Source organism: Puma concolor, chromosome B1 (genome assembly GCF_028749965.1).
Source record: "Puma concolor isolate L17-30 chromosome B1, mPumCon1.1.hap2, whole genome shotgun sequence".
NCBI classification, from domain to species: Eukaryota; Metazoa; Chordata; class Mammalia; order Carnivora; family Felidae; genus Puma; species Puma concolor.
Genome location: NC_141670.1, coordinates 20,777,763 through 20,803,117, shown reverse-complemented (window position 1 = coordinate 20,803,117; position 25,355 = coordinate 20,777,763). Strand labels below are relative to the sequence as shown.

The window sequence follows — 25,355 nt, the reverse complement described above, 5'->3', positions numbered from 1 at the left end:
CAATACACAGGGAAGCAGGCTGCATGGACTAACGGGAGTCCCTCCCCCTTTGCCTTCTCCAGTTAACATCAGTCTCTCTCCTGAACATGGCTGTGATTTATTTGTTCCTGAGTCACGTACTTCTCCAAAGGAACGTTAGGTTAATCTGGAGGAGAGGGGGCAGCTGGCCTGAAGCAGAGGCAATCCAAGGGAATGGTAGTGTTTGCAAATGTTTATTCATTATCAGCTGTCTCTCTGCTCCGTTCTGTGCCGCATACTGTGAAAGAATAAACACAGCAGCCTCAGTGAGGCAACGTTTCATGCAAGAAATGAAAATACCTATTAAAAGGGAAATTAAGGACAATATAAATTAAGCATACGTGAAACTGTATGTAATTCAATATAAAAAAAAACTCTGAACTTTCCCAGACCACCCCTCAAGACAAAATTAATTACTTCCCTCTCTGTGACCCCCCCCCCTATATTTACAGACCAAAATAGCATTTATCCACTCAGTAAACACTGTTTGCATGCCTGCTGTGTTCCAGGCACTGTGCCAAGTGATCGGATTATCATTTGGTCAGTTTTTCACATGTCTAGTTAGAAAAACTGCTTAGAATAAGATTTTTGAAGGCAAAAGCCCCACCTTGCTAATGGTTGTATACCCAGCATCTAACTTATTACTGAGATCCCTGTAAATTTGTAGTTGTCTCTGACAAAAATTTTCCCCAGGAAGGAAAAATCTTTCTCGGAGATGAAAATGTGCTTTCCTTGCTGTAAAACTAGTCTGTTTGCAGTGACAATACTTCCTCCTTCCTCCTCTATATTTATCCTGGTCAAGGGGAAAACAATGGGCTGAGTGTATTTTTGAAAGTAAATGTTAGGAAGGAGTTAGAGATTTTTGAGGCGTGCCTCAGTCATTTGAGCGTCCAACTCTTGGTTTCAGCTTAGTTGTGATCCCAGGGTCATGGAATGGAGCCCCCATGTTGGGCTCCATGCTCGGCATGGAACCTGCTTAGATCCTCTCTTTCTCTCGGCCTGCCGCTCTCCCCCACTTGTGCTCTTTCTCTCTAAAATAAAAGAAAATAAATTAAAAAAAAAAAAAGGAGTTAGAGAGTTTTGGTTGGATTGAACACATGAATTTATATTTCCTTTCCCGCAAAACCCCGCTAGGAAAGGAGTAAAGAAAAATGGCAAAGACATGAATTGACAAGGTCGAAGAGAAAGGGGGCAGAGAAAACACCTGGGGTGCAATGTCATCATGTTTTAGGTTGTACAAAGCGTAAGGGGGAGCTGGCAGCGCTGCTAAAACTGAGGAACAAGCAGCAGCAGTGGGGACCGTCACAAATAGCAAGCTAAGCAGCCCTGCCGCGCCCCACCCCGGTGCAGGGCTGAAGGCACCAGCCAGCTTGGAAGGCAGGGTGGAGGTGATGGCCTGGCATTCACATCCTCACCTAAACCCTGAACAGTGCATGAATACTGCTTCTCCCAACCCGCCAGACAACAGGACTTAGTTTTTGTTGTTGTTGTTTTACTCTAAATCCAAGTGAGTTAACATATAGTGCAATAATGATTTCAGGAATAGAATTTAGTGATTCATCACCTACATATAATACCCAGTGCTTAACACAAGTGCCCTCCTTAATGCCTCTCACCCACTTAGCCCTTTCCCCCACTCAACACCCCACCAGCAACCCTCGGTTTGTTCTCTGTATTTTAAGAGTCTCTTATGGTTTGTCGCCCTGTTTTTATATTTTTGCTTCCCTTCCTCTATGTTCATCTGTTGTGTTTCGTATATTCCACATATGAGTGAAATCATATAATATTTACCTTTATCTGACTGACTTATTTCACCTAGCGTGATAACAGTCTAATTCCATCCAAGTTGCAAATAGCAAGATTTCATTCTTTTTCATCGTGGAGTAATACCCCATTGTATACATATACCATATCTTCTTTATCCATTCATCCATCGATGGATATTTGGGCTCTTTCCATACTTTGGTATTGTTGTTCGTGCTGCTATAAATATTGGGGGTGCATGTGCCCCTTTGAAACAGCACACTTGTATCCTTTGGATGAATACTAGTGGTGCAATTGCTGGATCGTAGGCTAGTTCTATTTTTAATTTTTTTGAGGAACCTCCATACTGTTTTCCAGAACGGCTGCACCAATTTACATTCCCACCAGCAATGCAAAAGGTTCCTCTTTCTCTGCATCCTCACCAACATCTGTTGTTGCCTGAGTTGTTAATGTTAGCCATTCTGACAGGTGTGAGGTGGTACCTCATGGTGGTTTTGATTTGTATTTCCCTGATGATGAGTGACGTGGAACATCTTTTCATCTGTCAGCCATCTGGATGTCTTCTTTGGAAAAGTGTCTATTCATGTCTTCTGCCCATTTCTTCACTGGATTACTTGGTTTTGGGGTGTTGAGTTTGAGAAGTTCTTTATAGATTTTGGATACCAACCCCTTTTCTGATATGTCATTTGAAAATATCTTCTCCCATTCCGTTGGTTGCCTTTTAATTTTGCTGATTGTTTCCTTTGCAGTGCAGAAGCTTTTTATTTTGATGCGGTCCCAGTAGTTCATGTTTGCTTTTGTTTCCCTTGCCTTAGAAGTCATGTCTAGTAAAAAGTTGCTGTGGCCGAGGTCAAAGAGGTTGTTGCTTGCTTTCTCCTCTATGATTTTGATGGCTTCCTGCCTTATGTTTAGGTCTTTCATCCATTTTGAGTTTATTTTTGTGTATGGTGTAAGGAAATGGTCCAGGTTCATTGTTCTGCATGGCACTGTCCTGTTTTCCCAACACCATCTGCTGAAGAGACTGTCTTTATTCCATTGGATATTCTTTCCTGCTTTGTCAAAGATAAGTTGGCCATATGTTTGTGGATCAGTTTCTGGGTTGTGGGTTCTGTTCCTTTGATCTCTGTGGCTGTTCTTGTGCCAGTGCCATACTGAGCAAGACTCACTGTTCACTGAAGTTGAACCAGAGAGGCTCCAGGTAACATAACCACAGGCACAGTGGAGGTCAGGGGAGAGTAGTTTGTTCCACAGGTTGAGGCACCTCTCCATACACCACCAGGATCCATCTGTCCTGGCAGCCAGGCAGCCCTCTCTCTACTCCTCCCACTACTTTCCAGGCCAGAGACCATGAGATTTCTCTCCAGAGGAATGAACAGGCTCACAGAAAAGATCATCAGAGGCTAATGTAGGGCGATTCTCCAACAAAAGAGCCTTGTCCTCGGCTCATCATTCTCCAAAGAAGCCCACGGGTTGTCAAGCCTCATTCATGTACCCAGGAAAGGTACAGACACAATATTTTGCTTATTTCTTTCAAAGTAGTTCTCTCTGAAGGGAGGCATATATTAAGTTTCTTTCTATATCTGTATTTACTTAACAGTCTAAAGAGAAGCACTTGAATACCAAATGTTCCATATGATAACACTGGGCAGAAATCCATACAATGGCAATTAATTTACCCTGAAGATGTATAACTTGCCTGTTTTAACTTAACCCTATCATCTAACATTGTAAACAAAGTAAACATTGTAAATGAAGAAAGAAGTGCAGTGCTGAGTAAATTACAAGGCTAAATGGCCAAAGAACTCAGACAAAACCCAAGAACATCTGTGATATCACTACAGAAAAGCTCTAATAAGCATTTGTAGATGCATTTTTTTCAGTAGGTCATACTTTTATACATTAATAGAATATAATTTATAGCCATATTGTTGAGAAAAATTGATATATTACTCTGTTTGCCTAGTAACCATTTAATATTCAAGCATGTATTGGGTGCCTGCTTTATGCCAGGGGCTATGTACACTAAGCTCTTATATTTAGCTTATATTAAATATATTGAATTACATCTAAAATATTAGCTTATATTAAAATATACAGAAAATTAAGTTTAATAATGACACTTAAAATTGTTCCCACTGTAAAGAAACACCCTCCATCTGTTTCAGAAGTGAGAAGAGACTTGCCAAGAAAGAGAAGTATGAGCAAATTGAGACGATGAATAGGGTTGCTATCAATTAATATTTTCTAATTGATTAAAATCATCTTGGAATTACACTTTAAAATTTTTCCAGGTAACTTTTACAATTGCCATGAAAACCACGATCATTTTTTTTTTTTTAAGAAGTCAACACCAACTACACTAAAAAGCCTTAGTTACAATATAGTAGTGTTCTCAACTATGCATGCAGATACTGAGATATTTACAACGTAAGGAAAATTTTGGGTAGAAATGAATACCCTAACCAAGGGCAGGTGATGTTATAAACAAACACATTTTCATTCCCATCAAGGGGTAGTTTCATGTTTCTTTTGTCTAGGAGTTCCTGGGAGAATCTGTCATTACCATTGGTCCATCTGTCAAGAGTCTGTTTGTTAAAAAAAAAAAAAAAAGTCTGTAGAAGAACAAATTCTTACTGCAATTACAATAATTAAAATTTTTTTCTTACTGTTTATTTATTTATTTATTTATTTTTTTTTTTTTCAACGTTTATTTATTTTTGGGACAGAGAGAGACAGAGCATGAACGGGGGAGGGGCAGAGAGAGAGGGAGACACAGAATCGGAAACAGGCTCCAGGCTCTGAGCCATCAGCCCAGAGCCCGACGCGGGGCTCGAACTCATGGACCGCGATATCGTGACCTGGCTGAAGTCGGATGCTTAACCGACTGCGCCACCCAGGCGCCCCTGTTTATTTATTTTTGAGAATGAGAGAGAGGGAGACAGAGTGGAAGCTGAGGAGGGGCAGGGAGAGAGGGAGACACAGAATCCGAAGCAGGCTCTAGGCTCTGAGCTGTCAGCACGGACCCAACGCAGGGCTCAAACTCACGGACCGGACCATGAAATCATGACCTGAGCCGAAGTTGGCCACTTAGTGGACTGAGTCATCCAGCTGCCCCATAATAATTTGCTTTAGATGTATCGTATATGTTTAGGTATGAAGATATTTCCAACTTTTGTTTTTAATTTAATTTTTTATTTTTTTAAATTTATATCCAAATTAGTTAGCATATAGTGCAACCATGATTTCAGGAGTAGATTCCTTAGTGCCCCCTACCCATTTAGCCCATAACCCCTCCCACAACCCCTCCAGTAACCCTCAGTTTGTTCTCCATATTTAGGAGTCTCTTCTGTTTTGTCCCCCTCCCTGTTTTATATTATTTTTGTTTCCTTCCTTTATGTTCATGTGTTTTGTTTCTTAAAGTCCTCATATGAGTGAAGTCATATGATGTTTCTCTTTCTCTGACTAATTTCACTTAGCATAATACCCTCCAGCTCCATCCACGTAGTTGCAAATGGCAAGATTTAATTCTTTTTGATTGCCGAGTAATACTCCAATATATATATATATATATATATATATATATATATATATATATATATATATAGGAGATATACATCTTCTTTATCCATTCATCCATCGATGGACATTTGGGCTCTTTCCATACTTTGGCTATTGTTGATAGTGCTGCTATAAACATGGGGGTGCATGTGTCCCTTCGAAACGGCACACCTGTATCCCATGGATAAATGCCTAGTAGTGCAATTGCTAGGTCGTAGGGTAGTTCTATTTTTAGTTTTTTGAGAAACCTCCATACTGTTTTCCAGAGTGGCTGCACAGCTTGCATTTCCATCCATCTTTCATATTAGGCATAGTAATCAAACACTGTTACAGTAAGATTTATTTTCTTAAAGATTTCCATGTCCATGGTATACTTTTGTTCATTTAAACATAATTATATGCAACTAAGTCCTAATAAAATATAACAATATCTAAAATATGTTTCTTGTTTTCCTCCATCAGAATGAAAGAAAAAAAATGGGAGAAAACAAAGAGAAAGAATCTAATTACTTTCAATGACTCCTCTCCATAAATCATATTGGAAAACAGTATAGGTTGTCAATGTGTCTACTGTTGTCTGTAGTAAATTTCAATAATTATTTATAGTATTTCACTGGAAACAAGACTGATCTTTCCTAAGAAAAGCTGAGATGGTGAGTGGTGTTCTCTAAAGATCATCAGGAAGGAAAAGCTCTCTATAAAAGACTTGAGCTTGTCTTTGTTTATAAAATATATGTAGTATTTCCCTACTTTAATCAGAAACACTTCAAGGCCATTGTTTTCTGCTACATTGCCCAACTTCTACCTATCTTTTTGCAAAATAGAAGAGGCAATTATATTTAGACTTCAATACTATTGTTTATTCTCTCAGTTAACATATTGTTTAGCACTATGTAAAACTGTGATAAAACTGTGATTTTAAAATTCTAGTATTAAGAAAAAAATTAAAAGTTCACACTGTAAAAAACAGATATAATTGAAAGTAGGCATATGGACAGTTATTTGTACAACAATGTTTATAACAGCATTATTCACAACAGCCAAAAGATGGTGTGAACAATCCAAATGTCCATCCACAGATGAATGGGTAATCAGAATGAGATAACATACACAATATTAACCTTGAGCACCTTATGACAAGTGAAATAAGCCGGACACAAAAGGACAAATGTTGTATGGTTCCCTCATGGGAAGTACCTAGAGTGATCAGATTCATAGAGATGTATTATGTGTATTAATTTGAAATATATGAAATTGCCATTGTTGTAGGTCAAAAATATTCAAACGTATACCATTTTTGTTACAGTTCAACCTAATGTATTAAGAAAGGAACAGCTAGACACTAAGGAAATTGAAATTATATATTCAGATATAATGAAATATTATACATATGTTTATAGCCTGTCCCCTCCCCCTCCCAACTGCTATCTACAATGTAAGTGCCATGAAATGGAGAACTTGATCTTGTTTGTTTCTGCTATATCCCAGTGCTGGGTAGATAGGTACTGAATTAGTTTTGTAGGGTTGCTGGGGCAAATTATCATATAGCTGGTGGCTTAAAGCAACAGAAGTTTATTCTGTCACATTTCTGGAGGGTACAGGTGTGAAATTAAAGTGTCAATATGGCCATGCTTCCTCTGAAAGTCTTGAGGAAAGAGTGCTTCCTTGCCTCTTCTAGCTTCTGGTGGTTGCCAGAAATCCTTGGCATTCCTTGACTTGTAGTAGCAACACTCACCTCTGCTTCCACTTTCACATGGCTGTCTTCCCTCTGTGTGTCCCTGTATCTAAATTTCCCTCTCCACATAGGGACACCAGCCCATTGGATTAGGGCTCATCCTAATCCAATATGACCTTGTTCCAACTTTTTTCATCTACAAAGACCCTATTACATTCACAGGTAATGGGAGTTAGGACTGAACGTATCCCTTGGTGGGACACAATTCAACTCGGTTCAGGTATTCAACAAAATACTTGTTGAATCAATAGAAGGAAAGTTATGAACTGAAGTTAGAATTTTAGAACTTCCCAGTGTCTGTTATTGTAATCTTACAGTTTCTTATTAGACACCAAATTCTTTTTGTTTGTTGAATTTGTTAGCTGTCCCTATCAGATTCCCTCTGCTGTCTCCTGTCTTTTAGTGGTGATTAGGAACGTTTCATAATGTTCTTTGGCTTTTGTAAAGTTTGTTTGATTTGCAAATATGACATTGGGGTGTGTGCTAGCTTATATTGTTTTAAAAAGAGATATTTGAATTTATAAAATCCCAAGAAAAAATAAATAACTGAAAACTTAAAGCTTGATGTATTTAAAATGTGACTATCTTAATAGGCTAAAGCTACTATCGTACCTATCTCATAACAAGTTATTAGTTTGACTCATATTTTTCAATTGGTAATAAACATCAGGCAGAATTACAACAGCTATGCTGCTATTTTCTTTAAAACCTCATTTGTACCTTTACGGTTATTTATCACTTAATTTTTAAACTTGTCATAAAGTTCCAAGTTTTAAAAAGTAAACAAGTACCCTTCCACATGATGGAAATTTCTGTAATCATTTGCAGAGTCATAAATATGTAAAGGTTGTTTTTTTTTTTTTTTTTTTTTTGAGAGAGAGAGAGAGAGAGAGAGAGAGAAGAGAGGGCACACACACGTGCAAGCAGGGGAGAGGCCAAGGGAGAGAGAGAGAAAATCCCAAGCAGGCTCCACACCCAGTGCAAAGCCCAATGCAGGGCTCGATCCCACGAACTGGGATCATAACCTGAACCAAAATCAAGAGTCAAACGCTGAACTGACTGGTGCCCCAAACATATTTTTTAAAGTCGTTATATTAATTTGATCATACTTAGAATAATTCAATATGCCAAGTCATCTAAAATTCCTCAGTGCCCTCGCTGTAATAGTAAACATATTCCACAATGTTGAAGAAATGCTTAGGTATTAGGTATTTCAAATGCTTTGGAGGTCTGGTCTCTATAATTCATAGAGTAAACCATTATTATTTTACAAATCTGGCTTAAGATAAAATTGTATCAGATTATTTAATTCCTCACTGTACATTTATATTTTTTATGTGTTTGCTTTGGGCTATTTCAAAACTTTAAAGTTTTATAAAACTAAAATAGTTATCAAATGGCTCTTCTTTGACATACTGTGTTATTTGATATAAATTATTCTAAATCTCTAAAGCCCAATTTCTTCCCGACTAAAATTTTTTTTAAGTTAGTTGACAGTGGATTAGATTTAAAGGCAAAAATGTTAAGTTTGGAACTGAAAAGTTATACAGCTGGTACATAACTTTTATAAACAAAATTATGAAACAAAAGTGCATATTAATGTATTTTTTTAAATGAAAGGATACAAGATAAAAGAAATAAAAAGAAGAAAGAGCTATTGAAGGAAGCATGGTTAGTAAGTTAGCATTGACAAATGGACTGCACCCTTAATGGAAGACAGTTACTTAAAAATTCAGCCATAAACACAGACTTAGAGACTCCTTTAGGCTATTTTTTTTCCTTTTTCTGAAAATGGAACATAACAATATCTTTGTTATTTATCTTAAGGATTACTCTCAGTAAAAACCTTAGAAAGCTAAATAAGTTAGATTCCCAAAAGGTAGAAATAAAAGCATTTCTGAAGATTTTACTTCTGAAATGGAAATTGTAACATAACCTATTTTCTTTTCCATCTTGCATATTAAAAACTGCAAATTCTATTATTTACATCAAAGTCCCATCCAATTCATTCAAAATGTGCTGGGAATGGAAAGGAGATATAATCCTAAATTTATTTTCCAAGTTGCAAAGGTAGGCTTCTCTCTAGTTAACCTGGCCTAAGAGCCCATGGTTGTTTCTTGAGTTATGCTTAATATCATACCTATGAAGTCAATTAGCATTATTACAATTATGTCAAAAATACAGAGATGTTAAATACCTTGCCTGAAGTCAAAAATGAGTCAGAGACACAGCTCAGGCTAGATCCAGCCACTCTGCCTCCCAGGATCCTCTAACTGCATTCAGATTTTGTAATTGCTTCTCTGTTATTTGATTAGAAATAGGGACAATGTTGATTCTGGCTTTACTCTGGAAACAAATATATGAGGAAATCAGTTTAACTGGAAGGAAAGCTAAAAAAGTAGATTCAATGACAAATTGCAGTATTCTGATCTTTTCCTTTCTTTCTCCTATTAGTAAGAATTTTTATGAAAGAGCTAATAATAGATCATTAGGAAAATACATCTCTGGTTTTGTTTTTTTTTTTTCCAGCTCTTATTTTTGTGCTCATCCACAGAATTTTTGTACTTGAACTTTGATAATGCTCAGCTGTAGATGAAGGAAAACCAAAGTTCAGTTGAAGCTTTGCTTTATAGTACTAATGATAAAAAAGTTTTACCTATAAAGGTATGGATTAAAATGTCATTTCAACTACAATATGGAGAGAAGCCCGATTTCTCTTAGTTATAAAAAATGTGGCAAGCTAATAATTGCCAAGATGAAATAGTCAGTTTAGTTAATCTTTAAGAAAAGCAAAATTCTCGGGGTGCCTGGGTGGCTCAGTCAGTTAAGTGTCTGACTTTAGCTCAGGTCATGATCTCAAAGTTCGTGGGTTTGAGCCCCACATTGGGCTCTGTGCTGACAGCTCAGAGCCTGAAGCCTGCTTTGGATTCTGTCTCCCTCTCTCTGCCCCGCCTCCACTAGTACTGTGTGTGTCTCTCTCTCTCAAAAATAAATAAACATTAAAAAAAATTTCCTTAATTAGAAAAAAAAAATTCCCTGAGGTGCAAAATTGTGAAATTTATCCGGAAACATCAGTTAAAATCTGAACAAGTTGTTCCTGTTGTTTTAAACTCTAGAGGAGTTTTGAACGTGTAACAGGCAACTTGTGAGCTCCCCTGGTTGAGTAATGGTTTCAGACTGGAAATCCAGGTTCATCATTTCTTTCTTCATTCTGATGTAACTCAAGCTGTTGTTTGCTATTTGTTCTGTGATCCCTATTTATTAACTCAGATTCCAGTAAAATGCGGAAGTTGTGTTTTCTTTCTGTTCTTGGTTGTTTTCTACCGTCAAGTTTTACCAACGTTTAACCTGTCCTTTGAACATTTTCCTGTCATTCACTCAGAAATTTTAAGCTTATCTAGAAAAAGCTAATCCTGATGACTCACTGGAAAGAAAATCAGTTAGGTTGAAGTTGAGGGGGAAACAGGATACATGATCCCCAAATATGCCACTTTGGCATGGGGCTTATTTCGAGCTGAAGACAGTCAAGCCCAACAGACTCTAGAAGAGCTGTTTGCCTTCCCTTTTACTGCTTAAAAGAATTTAAATAGAGAATCTGTACCAGGAAGGAGTTACTACCAAAGATAACCTTTTATCAGAAAGACATTGGCAAACATTTGTTTACCAAACATTTGCTCTACTCATCTTCCTGTGACTTTTTCTTCTTCCCTTGTAAAGCCCCAAACCTCTACCAGAGTCTCCTTAGCTCATCCTGGCATATGAGCTTCAACTGTCTGACTGCCTTTTGAGTCTCTGTCTTTGGGACTTTCATAAGCACAAAATTTGTTCCTGTCCTATTAATCTGTCTTATGTTAATTTAATTATTAGACTAGTCAAAGAACATGGAGGGGAAGAAGGGAAAAGTTTTCCCTCCTGATGAAGTGATGTATGCCCACAGAAGTGGAGGTTATACATTCATAATTGTAGAGAATTCAAGTTGCTGACATTAAATGTTAAAAGCAAAAGTATGGGGATTATTTGGCTGATTTGATAATTACCTCAATGGTAAAAGAAATATTTTGAAATGCAAACCTATTTTTTCCTTCTTGTATTCCTTTTGCCTTCTCCCCAGCCAGGCATTTAATTAACCTTGTGCTCCCTTCTTCAGAAGCGGGAATAACCATGACAATGAGTCTCACTTATGTGCCAGACATGGTAAATATATCATAACTCATTCAGCCATAACAGTCCTATGAGCAGACATTGTTACTATCTCCATTTGACAAATGAAGAAACCGAGGCACAAAGGCTTAAGTAATTTGCCCAAGGTAACATAAGTAGCACAAGGTAGAGCCAGGATTCAAAGTCACTTGCGCTGAGAATCTGTGCTCTTCACCATTAAAGACGGATACTGCTGTCTTCTGAAGACTTGGCCAGATTCATTGCCTTGGGAAAAACCTGGAAAAAGCGAATTAGACACTAAGGACAGAATCTGGGGATAATGTTGTGTGAAAGCATGCCAGACACTGAGTTTGCTAGGGGCAACATTATTCCTTTCATACACAGATGCATTGCTAGAACATGCAGGAAGAAATGTCAATAGGAAAGGTCAAATCGGTGACCTTGCACAACTGTACCAAAGCTATAAAATGAGAATGAGACCTGAGATCGTTGGCTGATAGAAGTGTGAGAAAATGATTTAAGAGGAGTGGGTTACATTCAGCATTGGAGGAGACAGACCAGAAACAGAAGTATTGGGATGCACACTTTAAGGCACAATCCTTAATGCAGCTTCACTGAAAGATAGTGAAGTTATTAAGGCTTACATCGTAAATGAGCTTATCTAGAAGTTGGATTTTATGCATTTACCCTAAGTGTGATTAGCTTCTCGGCAACTAACTTATGCTCAGCAGTTTCTCAAGAGGTATATAAAACAGAAAAGCTAACACATTAATTTAGAAAAAGAGACTTGCTTAGTAAGATCATCTATTCAGTTATTTGCATGGAAAATTCCTCATGGGTGGGCAGAATCACTCTGGAGAGCAAGTCAAAAGCATTTTGGATACATAAAGAACATGAATAAAGGGCATTGGATAGGCTTTTTTTGTTTTTCAGAGTAAAGTAATTAGATAGACTTTTCTTCTGTGGCCTGAGAATATTTCCACTGGACAACAGGTATAGTTGTACCAAGATCAGGTCGCTCTGGCTCCTGGACAGAATTGGACGAGCACCGACAAGTTCTCTCCTTCTCCTTTCGGAAGATCTTATTCAGAGAACTCTCAATTCATACATCAGTTATAGCATGATTGTCATCCAACCCCTCTGGACCCTGGATTGTGTCTGCTGGATTGGACACGTGCCCATTATCTGATATCTGACCCAGTCCCAGTGGGAAGGTTTAATTCCAGCTCCCCCCATCTCCAGGCAGCTCAAGCCTCTAGCAGCAAACATGTCTGTTCTCAGCCCCATTATGAACTAGACTCAGACAACTGATCTTACATTCCTTAGCATATGCAACCAGCCTCTATTTCTGATGGTTATATTTTCCAACCTTAACTCCCAATTCAGGGACATGCACCCTTTATGAGACTTTTAAAATCCTGAGTACAATGATCACATTTTAAACTCAAAATGTGCCTTTTACTGAAAGATTTAGAAATGGAGCATATTGTATCAAGCAAAGAGGTCACCAAGAACTATCTTCATTCAGGCAACTAACAGAGCCTTCTCAGGGGGAAGTAATGAAACTCCTTCCTAAAATGTTGGTTTGGATATTATCTCAGGCAGAGTTCTCAAAGAATGCAAAACTTGTTCTCACATAGCATAGGTCTGAGAAATTTCTATAGAAAAGCATATTATTATGTTTTAATTATTTTTAAATGTTTTCTTTATTTTTGAGATAGAGTGCGAGCAGGGGAGGGGCAGAGAGAGAGGGTGACACAGAATCCGAAGTAGGCTCCAGGCTCTGAGCTGATGGCTCAGATAGCTCAGAGGGGCTCAAAACCATGAACCGTGAGATCATGACCTGAGCCAAAGGTGGAAGCTTAACCAACTAAACCACCCAGGTGCCCCCAAAAGCATTTTAAAATTAGTAAAACTAAACCAATATTATAGAGAATCACCCTATTTCTATAGTCTATGTAACTAGTTAAAACTTAAATTAATAGATGCTAAGTAAATAGCTCCTGAATTAATTAATCCATGCCATGACATATGAATGATATAGTCAGTGAGTGAAAACAATTTACTGAAAATTGCAAGAACTGCATTGATATTCAGGCTCTGTCGTGGCTCTCTGAACCTCAACTTTCTCATCTGTAAAATAAAGCTATTAGATCAGCTAGTCCCCTTTGAAATTCCACTTTGAAATCCACTCCCACTTTGAAATTCTTCTCTTTCGATCATTTGTTATTATCTACAAGGATCCTCCCTAGAGCATAATGAGGATTAAAGTTTTATATCAAAGTTAAGAGAGTTCACAGATAACTAGGCAACATGGATAAATGTATGTAATGAATGAGTCAACTAGGTTGTGTAAATGTATGCAATGGATGAGTCAACTTGGATATAGAGTCCTATGAAATGAGGAACCCCTTCACAGCTCCTCTGCTGCTCTAGGCAGGCAAGGACAAAGCTGTTGTAATTATCTCATTGGAAAACCCATATTATTATTTTATTTAGTAAAACTGTTTTAGATGTTTTAAATTGACACATAACATTATATAAGGGAAAACCCATATTATTATGTAAAAAAAAAAAAAAAAAAGTTGCTCTGTTCCTGGCCAACGGCTAATGTTCTGGGACTATGGTGGTGTCTTGAAATGCTGCTCTTGCCACCAGGGAGATTTCAAAATGGATGCAGCGGTTGTGGGGAAAAACTACTTTCTCTTTCCCTAATCTAACCTAGACTCGGACATAAGCCCCTTTCTGAAACCCCAACACAAGCTTTTCAAAGGCTGTGATGTTTGCAAAACAGTTCTGAAACTTGGGGATAATGGGAGGAAATTACAAGGCAGAGAAGGAAAATGTAAACAGGTATATTAACTGTGAGTATTCTCTTCTCCACAGAGATACCCCATGAGCCTTCTCTCATTTAATCCATGGACCCAAACTGCTGCCATGTTGACGGGGCTATATAACCTCCCATGTGCAGAAGTATCCTTGACTATGTCCTACCCCTAACTCTTCTCTTGCTTCATAGGAAGGGGAAAAATTCTATCTTCCCAGCCAATCAAGTCATAAGCATTAGTGATACAGCTATAATCACAGTGAAGAAAACCATTTGTAGGATTATGTAGAGAAATTTTTCTTTTTACATCAACAGTTTCCCTTTCAGAATATAATATGGGCTATACTTTGTATAATAAAAGCTCATTAAAGTGTCACCCACCAAGAAAAAGAAAAGTTTTCTCCCAAAGATATATATGGACCTGCCCCTAGCTAACAAAACATTGTTACCAAAACCTTATTAAATATGGTGGATTGACCACACACTTTTATCTGTTCTTTCCCCAAACCCTTTCAAAAATGACAGCAAAAAGATAAAAAGGCATAAACCTACAATGGCAATGTAAACAGAAATGATACAACTTATCGGAAGAGGTTTTAAAGGAACCACAAAATTCAAGGGTAACTGTAAAAAACTGAAAATGGGTCAGGGGAGGGATTGGTGAAATAATATAAAAGGTGTATCTGGACCCAGTAGCCCTTACCCATCCCACGTAACTCTTTATTTACTTACCATCTACCACTTGCCCATCTTTTATGCCTATAAAAATCTGATTTGGAAAGTTTCATTTGGGGATATCAGGAACATTGAAAGGCAGGAGCCATAAATAGAGATATTAAATGAAAACATGCATAGAACGAGTGTGCCCAACCACCTTTTCCAAACCATATTGCTGTCAGACCACCTTATATTTCTTGGAAGGAGACAAGAATTTTTCTTGAGAGAAATGGAATTGCCCCATAGAAAAAAATTTAATAATAGTAAAATATAGTAGTTCCTTCTAAAGATATGCCAGCTCACCACTAGATTATATATTAAAGCTCAATCGTCCACAAACTCTACCCACAAACATAAAGCTAGCTTTTAGTAAACTTTTTTGGTGCTTCACATAGAGACAACCAAGGATCACCAGACATTTGAAGAATTAATTTCTCCAATATGAAAAACAGACATTAAGATCAATGGTGGGGGAAGAAGGAACCAAGGAACACAGAATATTGAGGGTCCACTATGTGCCAGGCAGTGTTCTAGATGCTGGGGAAACTGCAATGAACAAAACTGACAAGTCTTTGCCCTTATAGAGCTTACATTCTAGCCAAGATGGGGAAGTAAACATTTAACAAAATAAATAGATTATACAATATGTTAGAAAGTGGTGTCTATCATATTCTGTGAAGAAAAATGAGTCAAGGGAGAGGGCTAATGAGTGAATGGGGAAAAAAGATGAAAATTTAAATAGAGTGGGTTAGAGAAGGCTCCACTGAGATGGCATTTGAGCAAAGTCTTAAAAGTAAGGCATGGGGATACCTGGGGGCAGGGGGAGGGAGAAAGGAGTCCAGGCAGAGACCAGCTAGTGCAAAGGGTATGAGGGGGACTGAGCAATAGCGGTATTACTGCTATAAGAGGAAGTGGGGTAGGGGCGCCGGGGTGGCTCAGTTGTTTGAGCGGACACCTTCAGCTCAGGTCATGATCTCTTGGTTCATGAGTTTGAGCCTTGCATCAGGCTCTGTGCTATAACAGCTCAGAGCCTGGAGCCTGCTTTGGATTCTGTATCTTCCTCTCTTACTGCCCTCTCTCTCTCTGTCTTTCTCTCTCAAAAATAAATAAGCATTAACAAAAAATTAAAAATAAATAAATAAGTGAACATTAAAAAAAAGAGGAAGTAGGGTAAACAAAAAGTTTTATTTTGTTAAGGTGGGGAATGTTTGTATGACAACCCCCCAAACTATATTTAGTATTATTTGAGAAGTAAGGAACAATAAGAAAATGTTGTTTTTTTAAAGGAAAAAATTAGCCCAGAGCAGAAAGAATAGCAAAGAAATTAAATAGTTAGAATTAAAAACCAAAACCAAAAACTTAACTGATGGATTAGAATATATATTCAAGGAAACCTTCCAGAAAGCGGAATAAAAAGACAATGGTATGAAAAGCAGGAAAAGATAAGAAAATCAGGTTTTATTTTGGGAGTCAAGCATGCGTCAAATAGAACTTTCAAAAAGGACACAGCAAAAAATGGACAGCAAATTATCAAGGAAACAATAAAAAAATAATTCCCAGCAATGAAAGAGATGAAGTTGAAAGGACTATTCAGTGCCCAGCACAATGAATTAAAAAAAAAAAAAAAAGTCTAAAAACACCCACCCACTCCTCGGGCTTATCATGATGGAATTTTGAACAGTGATAGTGAAAAGCTGCAAGCTTCCAGAAGGAATGAAATCATCTAAAAAGAAGCAAGACTCATTGGGTGCCTGGGTGGTTCAGTCGGTTAAGTGTCTGACTTCAGCTCAGGTCATGATCCCGTGGTTTGTGAGTTTGAGCCCCACAATGTGCTCTGTGCTGACAGCTCAGAGCCTGGAGCCTGCTTCGGATTCTGTGTCTCCCTCTCTCTCTCTGCCCTTCCCCTGCTCACACTCTGTTTCTCTCTCTCAAAAATAAATATACATTAAAAAAAAAGATAAAGAAAGAACTGAAACTCAGATTACTATCATGCTTCTCCACAGAAAGAATGCCTTAAAACTCCAAGGGAATTTATATTTTCCAAATCAGGACTCTACACAGCTAAGTTAGCAATGAAGTGTGACGATAGAAGAAAGACAATTCAGACAAGCAAAAACTAAAAAAGAAATTACCTTTACGTGGTCTTTCTGAGAAAGACTCTGACAACATGATCTAGAAAGATAAGTGCAAATGTCAGTCAAGAGCAAGACAAAGAAAAGCAACCAAGAAAAAGTGGGGGCGTTGTAATGTGTCAGCTTGGCTAGGCTAAACTACATTTCCCAGAATTCCCTTTCCCTTGTTTCCCAAGGGTCAACCACACTTGAGATTCTTATGGTAGATTTGGAGGTCAGGAACAAGGCAGCCATCTTTGTGGCTTTCATGTGCTGTTGTCTATCTGTTGGCTCATCCTGTTGGCCTAAGATTTTGGTCAGGCCTACAGCTGCTCTGCCTTGCCCTGGATCATGGATTCAGCTCATGATAAAGGGTTCAGGCCCACATCACCAAGGTCAGAGGTAACAAGAACTGATACAGATTTCAGTCTACCCTCCTGCTTCCCTTACAGCCAGCCATCTAGCCTTCTCACTTCCTTGCCCTGCATACTTTGAGCTCCAGCATCATATATGAAGAAAAGGGACTGTTTAAAAGACTGCTTCACCAGTCCCCACAATTGCATAAAGTCATTCCTTATATGTCCTAGAGGCTCTGCTTTTCTGACTGATACAGGATCCCAAACAGGAAAAACAAATCTCTGAGAAGGAATTTTCCAAATGCAGTTTTTCCTAGAGTACTCAATCTCAGAATCCTGTTTTTTTTTTTTTTTTTAATTTTTTTTTCAACGTTTTTATTTTATTTTGGGGACAGAGAGAGACAGAGCATGAACGGGGGAGGGGCAGAGAGAGAGGGAGACACAGAATCGGAAACAGGCTCCAGGCTCCGAGCCATCAGCCCAGAGCCTGACGCGGGGCTCGAACTCACGGACCGCGAGATCGTGACCTGGCTGAAGTCGGACGCCTAACCGACTGCGCCACCCAGGCGCCCCTCAGAATCCTGTTTTATTTTTTGCTCAGATCTGGACTGCTCACTCCCTACACCTGCTACATGAATCATGTGAAAAGTAATATTGGTGGAAATTGGATAGGTTGCCCCAACTGTGTAGCTTCAGAAGGCACAGTATCCTCCCCTGCATACCAGTTGGAATGAAATACTTATTTGCTATTCTTCTTTTCAGAGGATCCTTGTCTACCTGAAATTTTTTCCCTCTGGTATCTAACCAACTTTAAATTGATTCCCTAACAGAGCAAAGTGCAGAAGATGTTTTCTTCTTCAGTTTTTTTTTCCCTGCAAAGAATGGAAAGACCTCGGGCTAAGGAATGTTTTGCTTTCGATGTGTATGCAAGAACTTCAGAATTGCTTATATTTTATGCCTCTGGAGAATTACATCTTTCTTATTAAAGAATTTCCCCACAAGATCACATGCCATTAAAAAAACTTGCACCCAAATAAATGTTTAATTCTAATAGAAAACAGATTTTTTACACTTAACACATGAAGAAGAAATTCAGCTATTGTGTAAAAATATGTAGGGGAAGAAAGAAATCGCAAGTTCATGTTAAGTAAAATCACATTTTAAAGTATGCCTTTGCACATAAAAGAGATGGGCAGTAATGCAAGATCTTCCCTCATTCTCCTCCACAGTATGACTTCTCTGTTTTCTTTGATAAATTTGCTATAAATCTCTTTATTCATACATGTAAATCCACTCTCCATGTGTGTTTTCTCCCCTCCAGGTTTTAGGTTCTTTAAATATAACCTCCTATTAAAACATTATCCAACTAATTGGAAAACACATGATGATTCATACTTTTATGACCCCATCTTAAAGTAGAATTCCCAGGGTTGTTAACTATTCTGACAAAATTTCTGAATACTAGCAGAGAATTTAAAAATATACATTTGACAAAAATGTATTTGCATGCTTGAATTAAAAATTTGTCCTTATTTTTTATTCATCTTTTATTATTTTTTATTTCTTAGAAAAAATAAGACCACTTAAATACAAGGAGCTGAGATATAGCTCCTTGCTTTGATTTCAAAATAACTGTACATTTGCTGAGGAAAAAGAAAAGTTCATTGTGCACAATTACACACACACACCGATTCATTTTTTTGGTTAGCTCACACATGACATTACAGTGAACTTATTCTTTGGCATGTATGTTTGAGACCAGAAATTGGCATATTAAACTTGAAAAATTTTACACTTAAAAAGTTTACATTTATGCTTTGATTACCAATAACTAGGACTACATCAAAAAACAAAGGATAGGGACCTACTCACATGTGCATGACACAAGAGTATATACTCAAGTGATTCTCCAAGATTGGGGTGTTTTTTTCCTGCTTCCCCTTTAGAGATATTGAGGGAAAATTCTAGAACCTTTAGAGTAGACCCTTAGTCCCTAGCTGCAGCAATCAAAAATTATGAAATATTAAGGGCCAATTTCAGAGTAACTCACTTACATTGGCTTTTTAAAAAAATTTTGTTTTTGTTTGCAAGCTAAAGAAATGAGCTTCATCCAGCCATCTGGAATAAAAAAAAATAATTGGATTTATTAGAGGGACGCTGAGGTAAGTAATAGAATCAATAACAGACTGCCACAAACATGCCAAGGGAAGGCAGAATTAAGACAGCTATAAAAACCCCAGTAAGAGGAGTTCTTCAATTTATTCCGTAGAAGGCAGCCCTTAAAATGTTTTAGTTTCAATCGGAAATTTAGCCCCTGTGTCTTTCTGTACAAATTCTACATCCCTAGGAGAGAGAATCCAATTAGCCAGTCGTCTACATTTCAGTGTGCACGTAGACATATGGCGCCTACATGTCCGGGCCACACCTCTGCTCTCTTGCCCACAAAGGATAGATCCAGGGGTAGAGATTCTTGCAAAATATGATTACTGTGGTAACTTTTATACGTAAGGAAGGCTCCCAGTGTGTACCATTCTCCTACTACCCAATCAGGGAATTTGGAGTAAAGAAAGGAGGATCTATCCAGTTTTGTAGAAGATTGTCTCATTCAATAAAGATGCCTGACAAACCTAAAATCTCATGTCCCATGACTATTTTCGCCAATGAATCAATCACATTAGATGCGTCCTTTTACTATTACTGAGAGTAAATATATGTATATGTGTGTGTATTTATATGAATGCGTGTATGTATGTTCCAGTCCTCTCCTTTATTTGCCTATTCCAGGAATTTCTATGTACCCCCTCTGAATGAAATAGGACTCCCCTGGGGACCTGTCCTTCCCCCAACCCCATCCACCTTGACTACATGTTTTCCTATGTGTTTTCTTGTCTTACATTGTGCATCACTATATTGTATACTGGACTCTCTCTCCTAAGAGAGGTTACAGACTTGTTTTCTTATTTCTACACCCACAGCATCCAGCATACACATACTATATGATAGAAACTCAGGAATATTTATTATTCATGGAACAATAAAATTCCATATCTGTAGCAGCATGAAGTATAAATATTCACACTTGATTTCAAACTTGGTAACTTATATGCGGTGCTTACTGTAGGGCCTAATACACAGAAGAAATGAAATAAATTTTAATTTCCTTCTATCTTGAAACAAGATCAGGACGGCAATTTCATTGATTGAGGGTGAGGCAGCAATATATACACACAGATAATTAATAAATAGTTTTATAAAGATATTGCTTTATAAAGGTGCCTGGGTGGCTCAGTCAGTTAAGCGTCCGACTTGGGCTCAGGTCATGATCTCACAGTTTGTGAGTTCGAGCTCTGTGTCAGGCTCTGTGTTGACAGCTCAGAGCCTGGGGCCTGCTTCGGATTCTGTGACTCCCTCTCTCTCTCTCTGCCTCTATCCTACTCGCTCTGTCTCTCTCTCAAAAATAAATAAAAACATTTAAAAATTTTGAAAAAAAAGATGTTGCTTTATATAAGGGAAGGAAGAAAATTATTTTTAATAATCTACATATTATTTGTGAGTGGAAAAGCAGTGAGTATAGATGGAAACAACACCCTGCTCCTAAAATCACTTGCTAACACTGCCCAACCCATTCGCACTTTCAACAGAACAAGAATCTCACATTCCAGTAGAGAAATGTTAACAGTAACCTTGGCTTTAATTGGTGAGGAAAGAGCTTGTGGAGCATGACATTGCTACGAAGAAAAACTTGAAAAGTTAGATAAAATTTTAAAACAACTAGTTGGATTGATTAGAGGGATACTGAGGTATCATCAGTATGAAGGCATCTGGGAGTTACCACCCCAGCCAGGACTTGAGGGACAAGATTGTGTAGAGAAGAAAACTACCCTTACTCACAGCACAACAAATGTAAACTGCTCTTTCTTTCCTTTTAATGAACTATTCATCAAAGCAAAAAAAATACGAAAAAGTGCACAAATAATTAGCATAAGTTTCATGAATTTTTTCAAACTGACTTTCCCTGGAGTGTGGACATGCTGCTGATCGATTTTTTTGTTGTTATTAGTTTTTGTGTTATTTGAAAACATTTTTGGGGCGCCTGGGTGGCTCAGTCGGTTAAGCGTCCGACTTCAGCTCAGGTCACGATCTCGCAGTCCGTGAGTTCAGCCCCGCGTCGGGCTCTGGGCTGATGGCTCCAGAGCCTGGAGCCTACTTCCGATTCTGTGTCTCCCTCTCTCTCTGCCCCTCCCCCGTTCATGCTGTCTCTCTCTGTCTCAAAAATAAATAAATGTTAAAAAAAAAAAATTAAAAAAAAAAAAAGAAAACATTTTTGCCTTAGATTCTGAAAGGTGTTTTGTTGCATGTAGCATTCTGGTTGCTCCACTTTTCCCACACTTATATTGCTTCCAACAGGAAATGCACTATTATTCTTGTTCCTTTGTATACCTTTTTCTCTTCCTGTTTTCAAAGGAACTTCATTTGCCCATTCAGGTTAATGTTCTCCAGGAATGTGACTCTGAGCGTTTTGTGCCCGGGGTGTTTATGAGGAGACTGAACGCTCCCTGTGGAAGGGAGTGGAAGGGAAAAGGACTGGCGAAAGAGAGAACCTATGTGGAGGTAATATGGCCCATCAGAATGACAACGGTCCATTAGAGGTATCCTGCTTTGGGCCCAAATGGTTGGGCCTTTCCCCCACTGCTGGAGTGACCATTATGTGTGGGCTGCCCCAGGAGGGGGAGAGACCCCGGAAGGAGGTGGGTGTCTGAGAGGATCCCCAAGTACAACACCAAGCCATGGGACAGCAAATCTTCCCATGAAGGGCAGGGATCTGTACTGTCACCATTTGCAGTACATCTGTGGGCACAATCACAGGAATTATTCATTGGCTTTGGGGAGAAAAGCAGAGTCCAGATGCCCTAAAGAGGGCCTATTGCTGTGTTTCTTGGGGACACAGTGAGAAAGACTATTGCCTTTTTAACAAATCATGATAAAATATACATAGCATAGAATTTACCATTTTAACCATTTTTTCCACTTTAACTGTTTGTCAGTGTATAGGTCGGTGGCATTAGTACACTTACAATGTTGTACAACCATCACCACCATCCATCTCTAGAATTGTTTCACCTTCCTGAACTGAAAATCTGTCCCTATTAAATATTAACTCCCGTTCCTCCCTCCCCTTGACACTGGCAGCCTCATTCGACTGTCTCTATGAATTTGACTGCGCTAGGTACCTCACACAAGAGGAATCATTCTGTACGTGCCCTTCTGCGTCTAATTTTACTTTGCACAACGTCTTGCTGGTTCATCCAAGCTGTAGCATGTGCCAGAATGTCCTTTCTTCTTAGGATGAATACCATTCCATTGTATGTAGAGGCCACATTTCGTCTGTTCATCCATCAGTGGACATTTGAGTTATTTCCACCTTTTAGCTATTGTTAATCATGCTGCTATGAACACTGGTGTACAAATACGCCAGTTGCCTTGTAATTATTTTGAGTGACTACTAAAGAATAAAAGAGAACAAGAGGCCAAAACAGGAGCCGTGAACTTCAACTGGTGAGATCCAATGTCAGATTTTGAGTATTTATTCAATCATGCAGGCTAAGTGAGAAATAAAAACTGGTTTGCAAAGCAGGTAAATGTCTCAAAATGAATTGTTCAGCTTCTAAAAGAAATTGAGTCCCCCCCACACAAAAAGATCTGAACCATCTCATGTTCCCTGCACCCCAGCCAAACTGGATACATGCCATTTCCCAAACACAAGCTGTACTTTCTGTTTCTGTGCCTTTGCCCATGCTGCTCACTCAGCCTGCAGAAAGATTTTCTCGTAGGATTCGTCATATAGGCAACTCTGACCTGCAGTTCCAAACACAGCAAAATGCTAATAACTATTTTCCTGTTCTAAGGTAATTTCATTTAACATCATTTTATTCCACTACTAAAGCCTATTTCAATGTATTCCTGTATTTTTCAGTTTGTCCCTTAAATATTATACATATTGTAGCCAAGGATTCTTGCTCATTCTAGATTATAAGGTTCTTATGGTTATACACTTATCAGCGACCAGTCCCGTGTCATCTGCTGTCAGTAGGCAGCCCCAGCCAACAGCCCTGTCTGGTTACCTGATGAGATTTGCAGTTGACATTTGCTATTCTTTTGTCTCCTGGCTTCTGATCCTCCTTTCTAATAGCAGTTCTATTTCTAGTTGGGGCTCCTCCATAACTTTTGGGGAAAATAATTCGGCAGTTCCATGGCAGGAGCTGAAGGGTCTAAGTCTTTTCTCACCCCAACAGGGGCGCTGGTGGGAAGTTAGATGAGCAAGTTCAGTGCTCTCTCCAGAGAATCCGCATCTTTAAGAAAAGACACAAGGAAGGCCATTCATACCAGAAAGAGCAGAAGAAGCAGTATACTGGCCAGACCCTTCAGGTTATGACATGGTTGCTCTGCTCCTTGCTTTCTGCTACTTGCTTGTTTTTCCATGGTTCACTTTTTTTTTTTTTTTAATTTTTAAATGTTTATTTTTGAGAGAGAGACAGAGAGATAGAGCGTGAGCAAGGGAGGGGCAGAGTGAGAGGGAGACACAGAATCTGAAGCAGGCTCCAGGGTCTGAGCTGACAGCACAGAGCCCGATGCGGGGCTCAAACTCACGAATGGCAAGATCATGACCTAAGCCAAAGCCAGATGCTTAACCGACTGAACCACCCAGGCACCCCTCCATAATTCCCTTAATTCCTGTTCATTCTGAAGTCTGAAGTACAGATGACTTCTGATTCTGTAAGTCCCACATTCTCCAGTAATTACAATAAATTCACTTCTGCCTAAATTAGCCAGCCAGAAACCAATAGAGAACTGATACATTATTACCTCCTTGTTCCTATTCCTCTCTCAACTTCCTGTCCCGCCCTGGCTGATATCTACTTTTTAAAATGTAGATATATATAGATCTTTACATAACATATATGTAGATGAAAATGTAACTTTAGATATAAACAAAGGAGTAGATGAAGGAGTAGACATGGACAATATCTATCTATCCCCCCAAATGAAGGGTCAGATTCAGAAACAATGGAAGTAAAGGCAAGTGATACATGTTGACAGCTTTCTGCTGCTTCCACAGATCTCTATTCAGGATGTTCTTATTCTAGATTCCTCCTCTGAAGATATAGCACGATGGATATGGAAACAGACCTAGAAACAAAATGAATAACTTGTATTTTGGCAATGGCATGTACTCCATTTGGAAAAAAATTAGCAAAAGTGGTAAAGTACGATTTGGCTGAAAAAAAAGCCCCAGACCTGGCATCAGAAAGCCTGGGATAATGTTCTAACTCACAATCTATTGAAATTGGGGTTCCCCAAAAGCAGAGCATGACACAAAGATTGGGATGCAAGTAGTTTATTTGAGCGGTGATTCCAGGAAGCATAAGTGAGGGAGTAGTGAAGTGAATTGGAACTGGGAGGAGGGAGCGCCTTGTGAGTGGGCTACAGCCTTAGACAAATGGGGCATCTGAGAGAGGCACGTCAGAATTTCCTCCTCTTGACCCGTGGGGTACGTATCTACCAATTCTAGACTCCTACTGCTTGGGATTTGCTTCTGGAAGTATTGATCCCTCTTGTTTTAGTCTATTCCTTCCACCTGGGCTCTGAATTCCAGCCCCTCATTTCTTCTTGAGAACTGCATTTTTTTAAAGTTTATTTATTTGTGGGGGTGGAGAGAATGAGTCAGGGAGGGGCAGAAAGAGAGGGGAACAGAAGATCCAGAGCAGGTTCTGCGCTGACAGCAGAAAGCCTGATGCGGGGCTCGAACTCATGAACTGTAACATCATGACCTGAGCTGAAGTCGGATACTCAACTGACTGAGCCACCCAGGCGCCCCTAAGAACTGCATTTCTTTAATTACCTTCCCCTTTCTCATTTTTAATGTCACCCTCTCCTTTCAGAGTCTTGTCCCTCTTCAACCTTATAAATAAGCTTAATTCTTCTAAACCCTAGAAAATGAAAACTTGCCTTATTCCTGCCTCTAGCTACCCTCTGATTTCTCTTTTCCCTTCAACCAAGCTTTGTAATGAGGGCGATCTACACTTATTCTACACTCACGACTCCATGGT

The 25,355-nt window shown here is 38.7% G+C and overlaps 1 protein-coding gene across 3 annotated transcripts in view; it reads right to left on the bottom strand.

Moving 5' to 3' along the window:
• Nucleotides 1-25,355, bottom strand: part of FGL1 (fibrinogen like 1) — a 54,686-nt gene that overhangs the window by 19,995 nt on the left and 9,336 nt on the right. The window contains exon 1 of one of the 3 annotated variants that reach the window (XM_086702866.1): nt 9,273-9,421. The exons of 1 other annotated variant lie outside the window; for it this stretch is intronic. Coding sequence is in view for 1 of the 2 variants with exons in the window: in XM_086702865.1 (XP_086558991.1) it covers nt 121-220 (100 nt within the window). In the remaining variant the exon portion in view is untranslated. Of the gene's footprint in view, nt 1-120; nt 248-9,272; nt 9,422-25,355 lie in introns of those variants that run through there. One more of the 3 variants, XM_086702865.1, reaches the window with a different exon arrangement.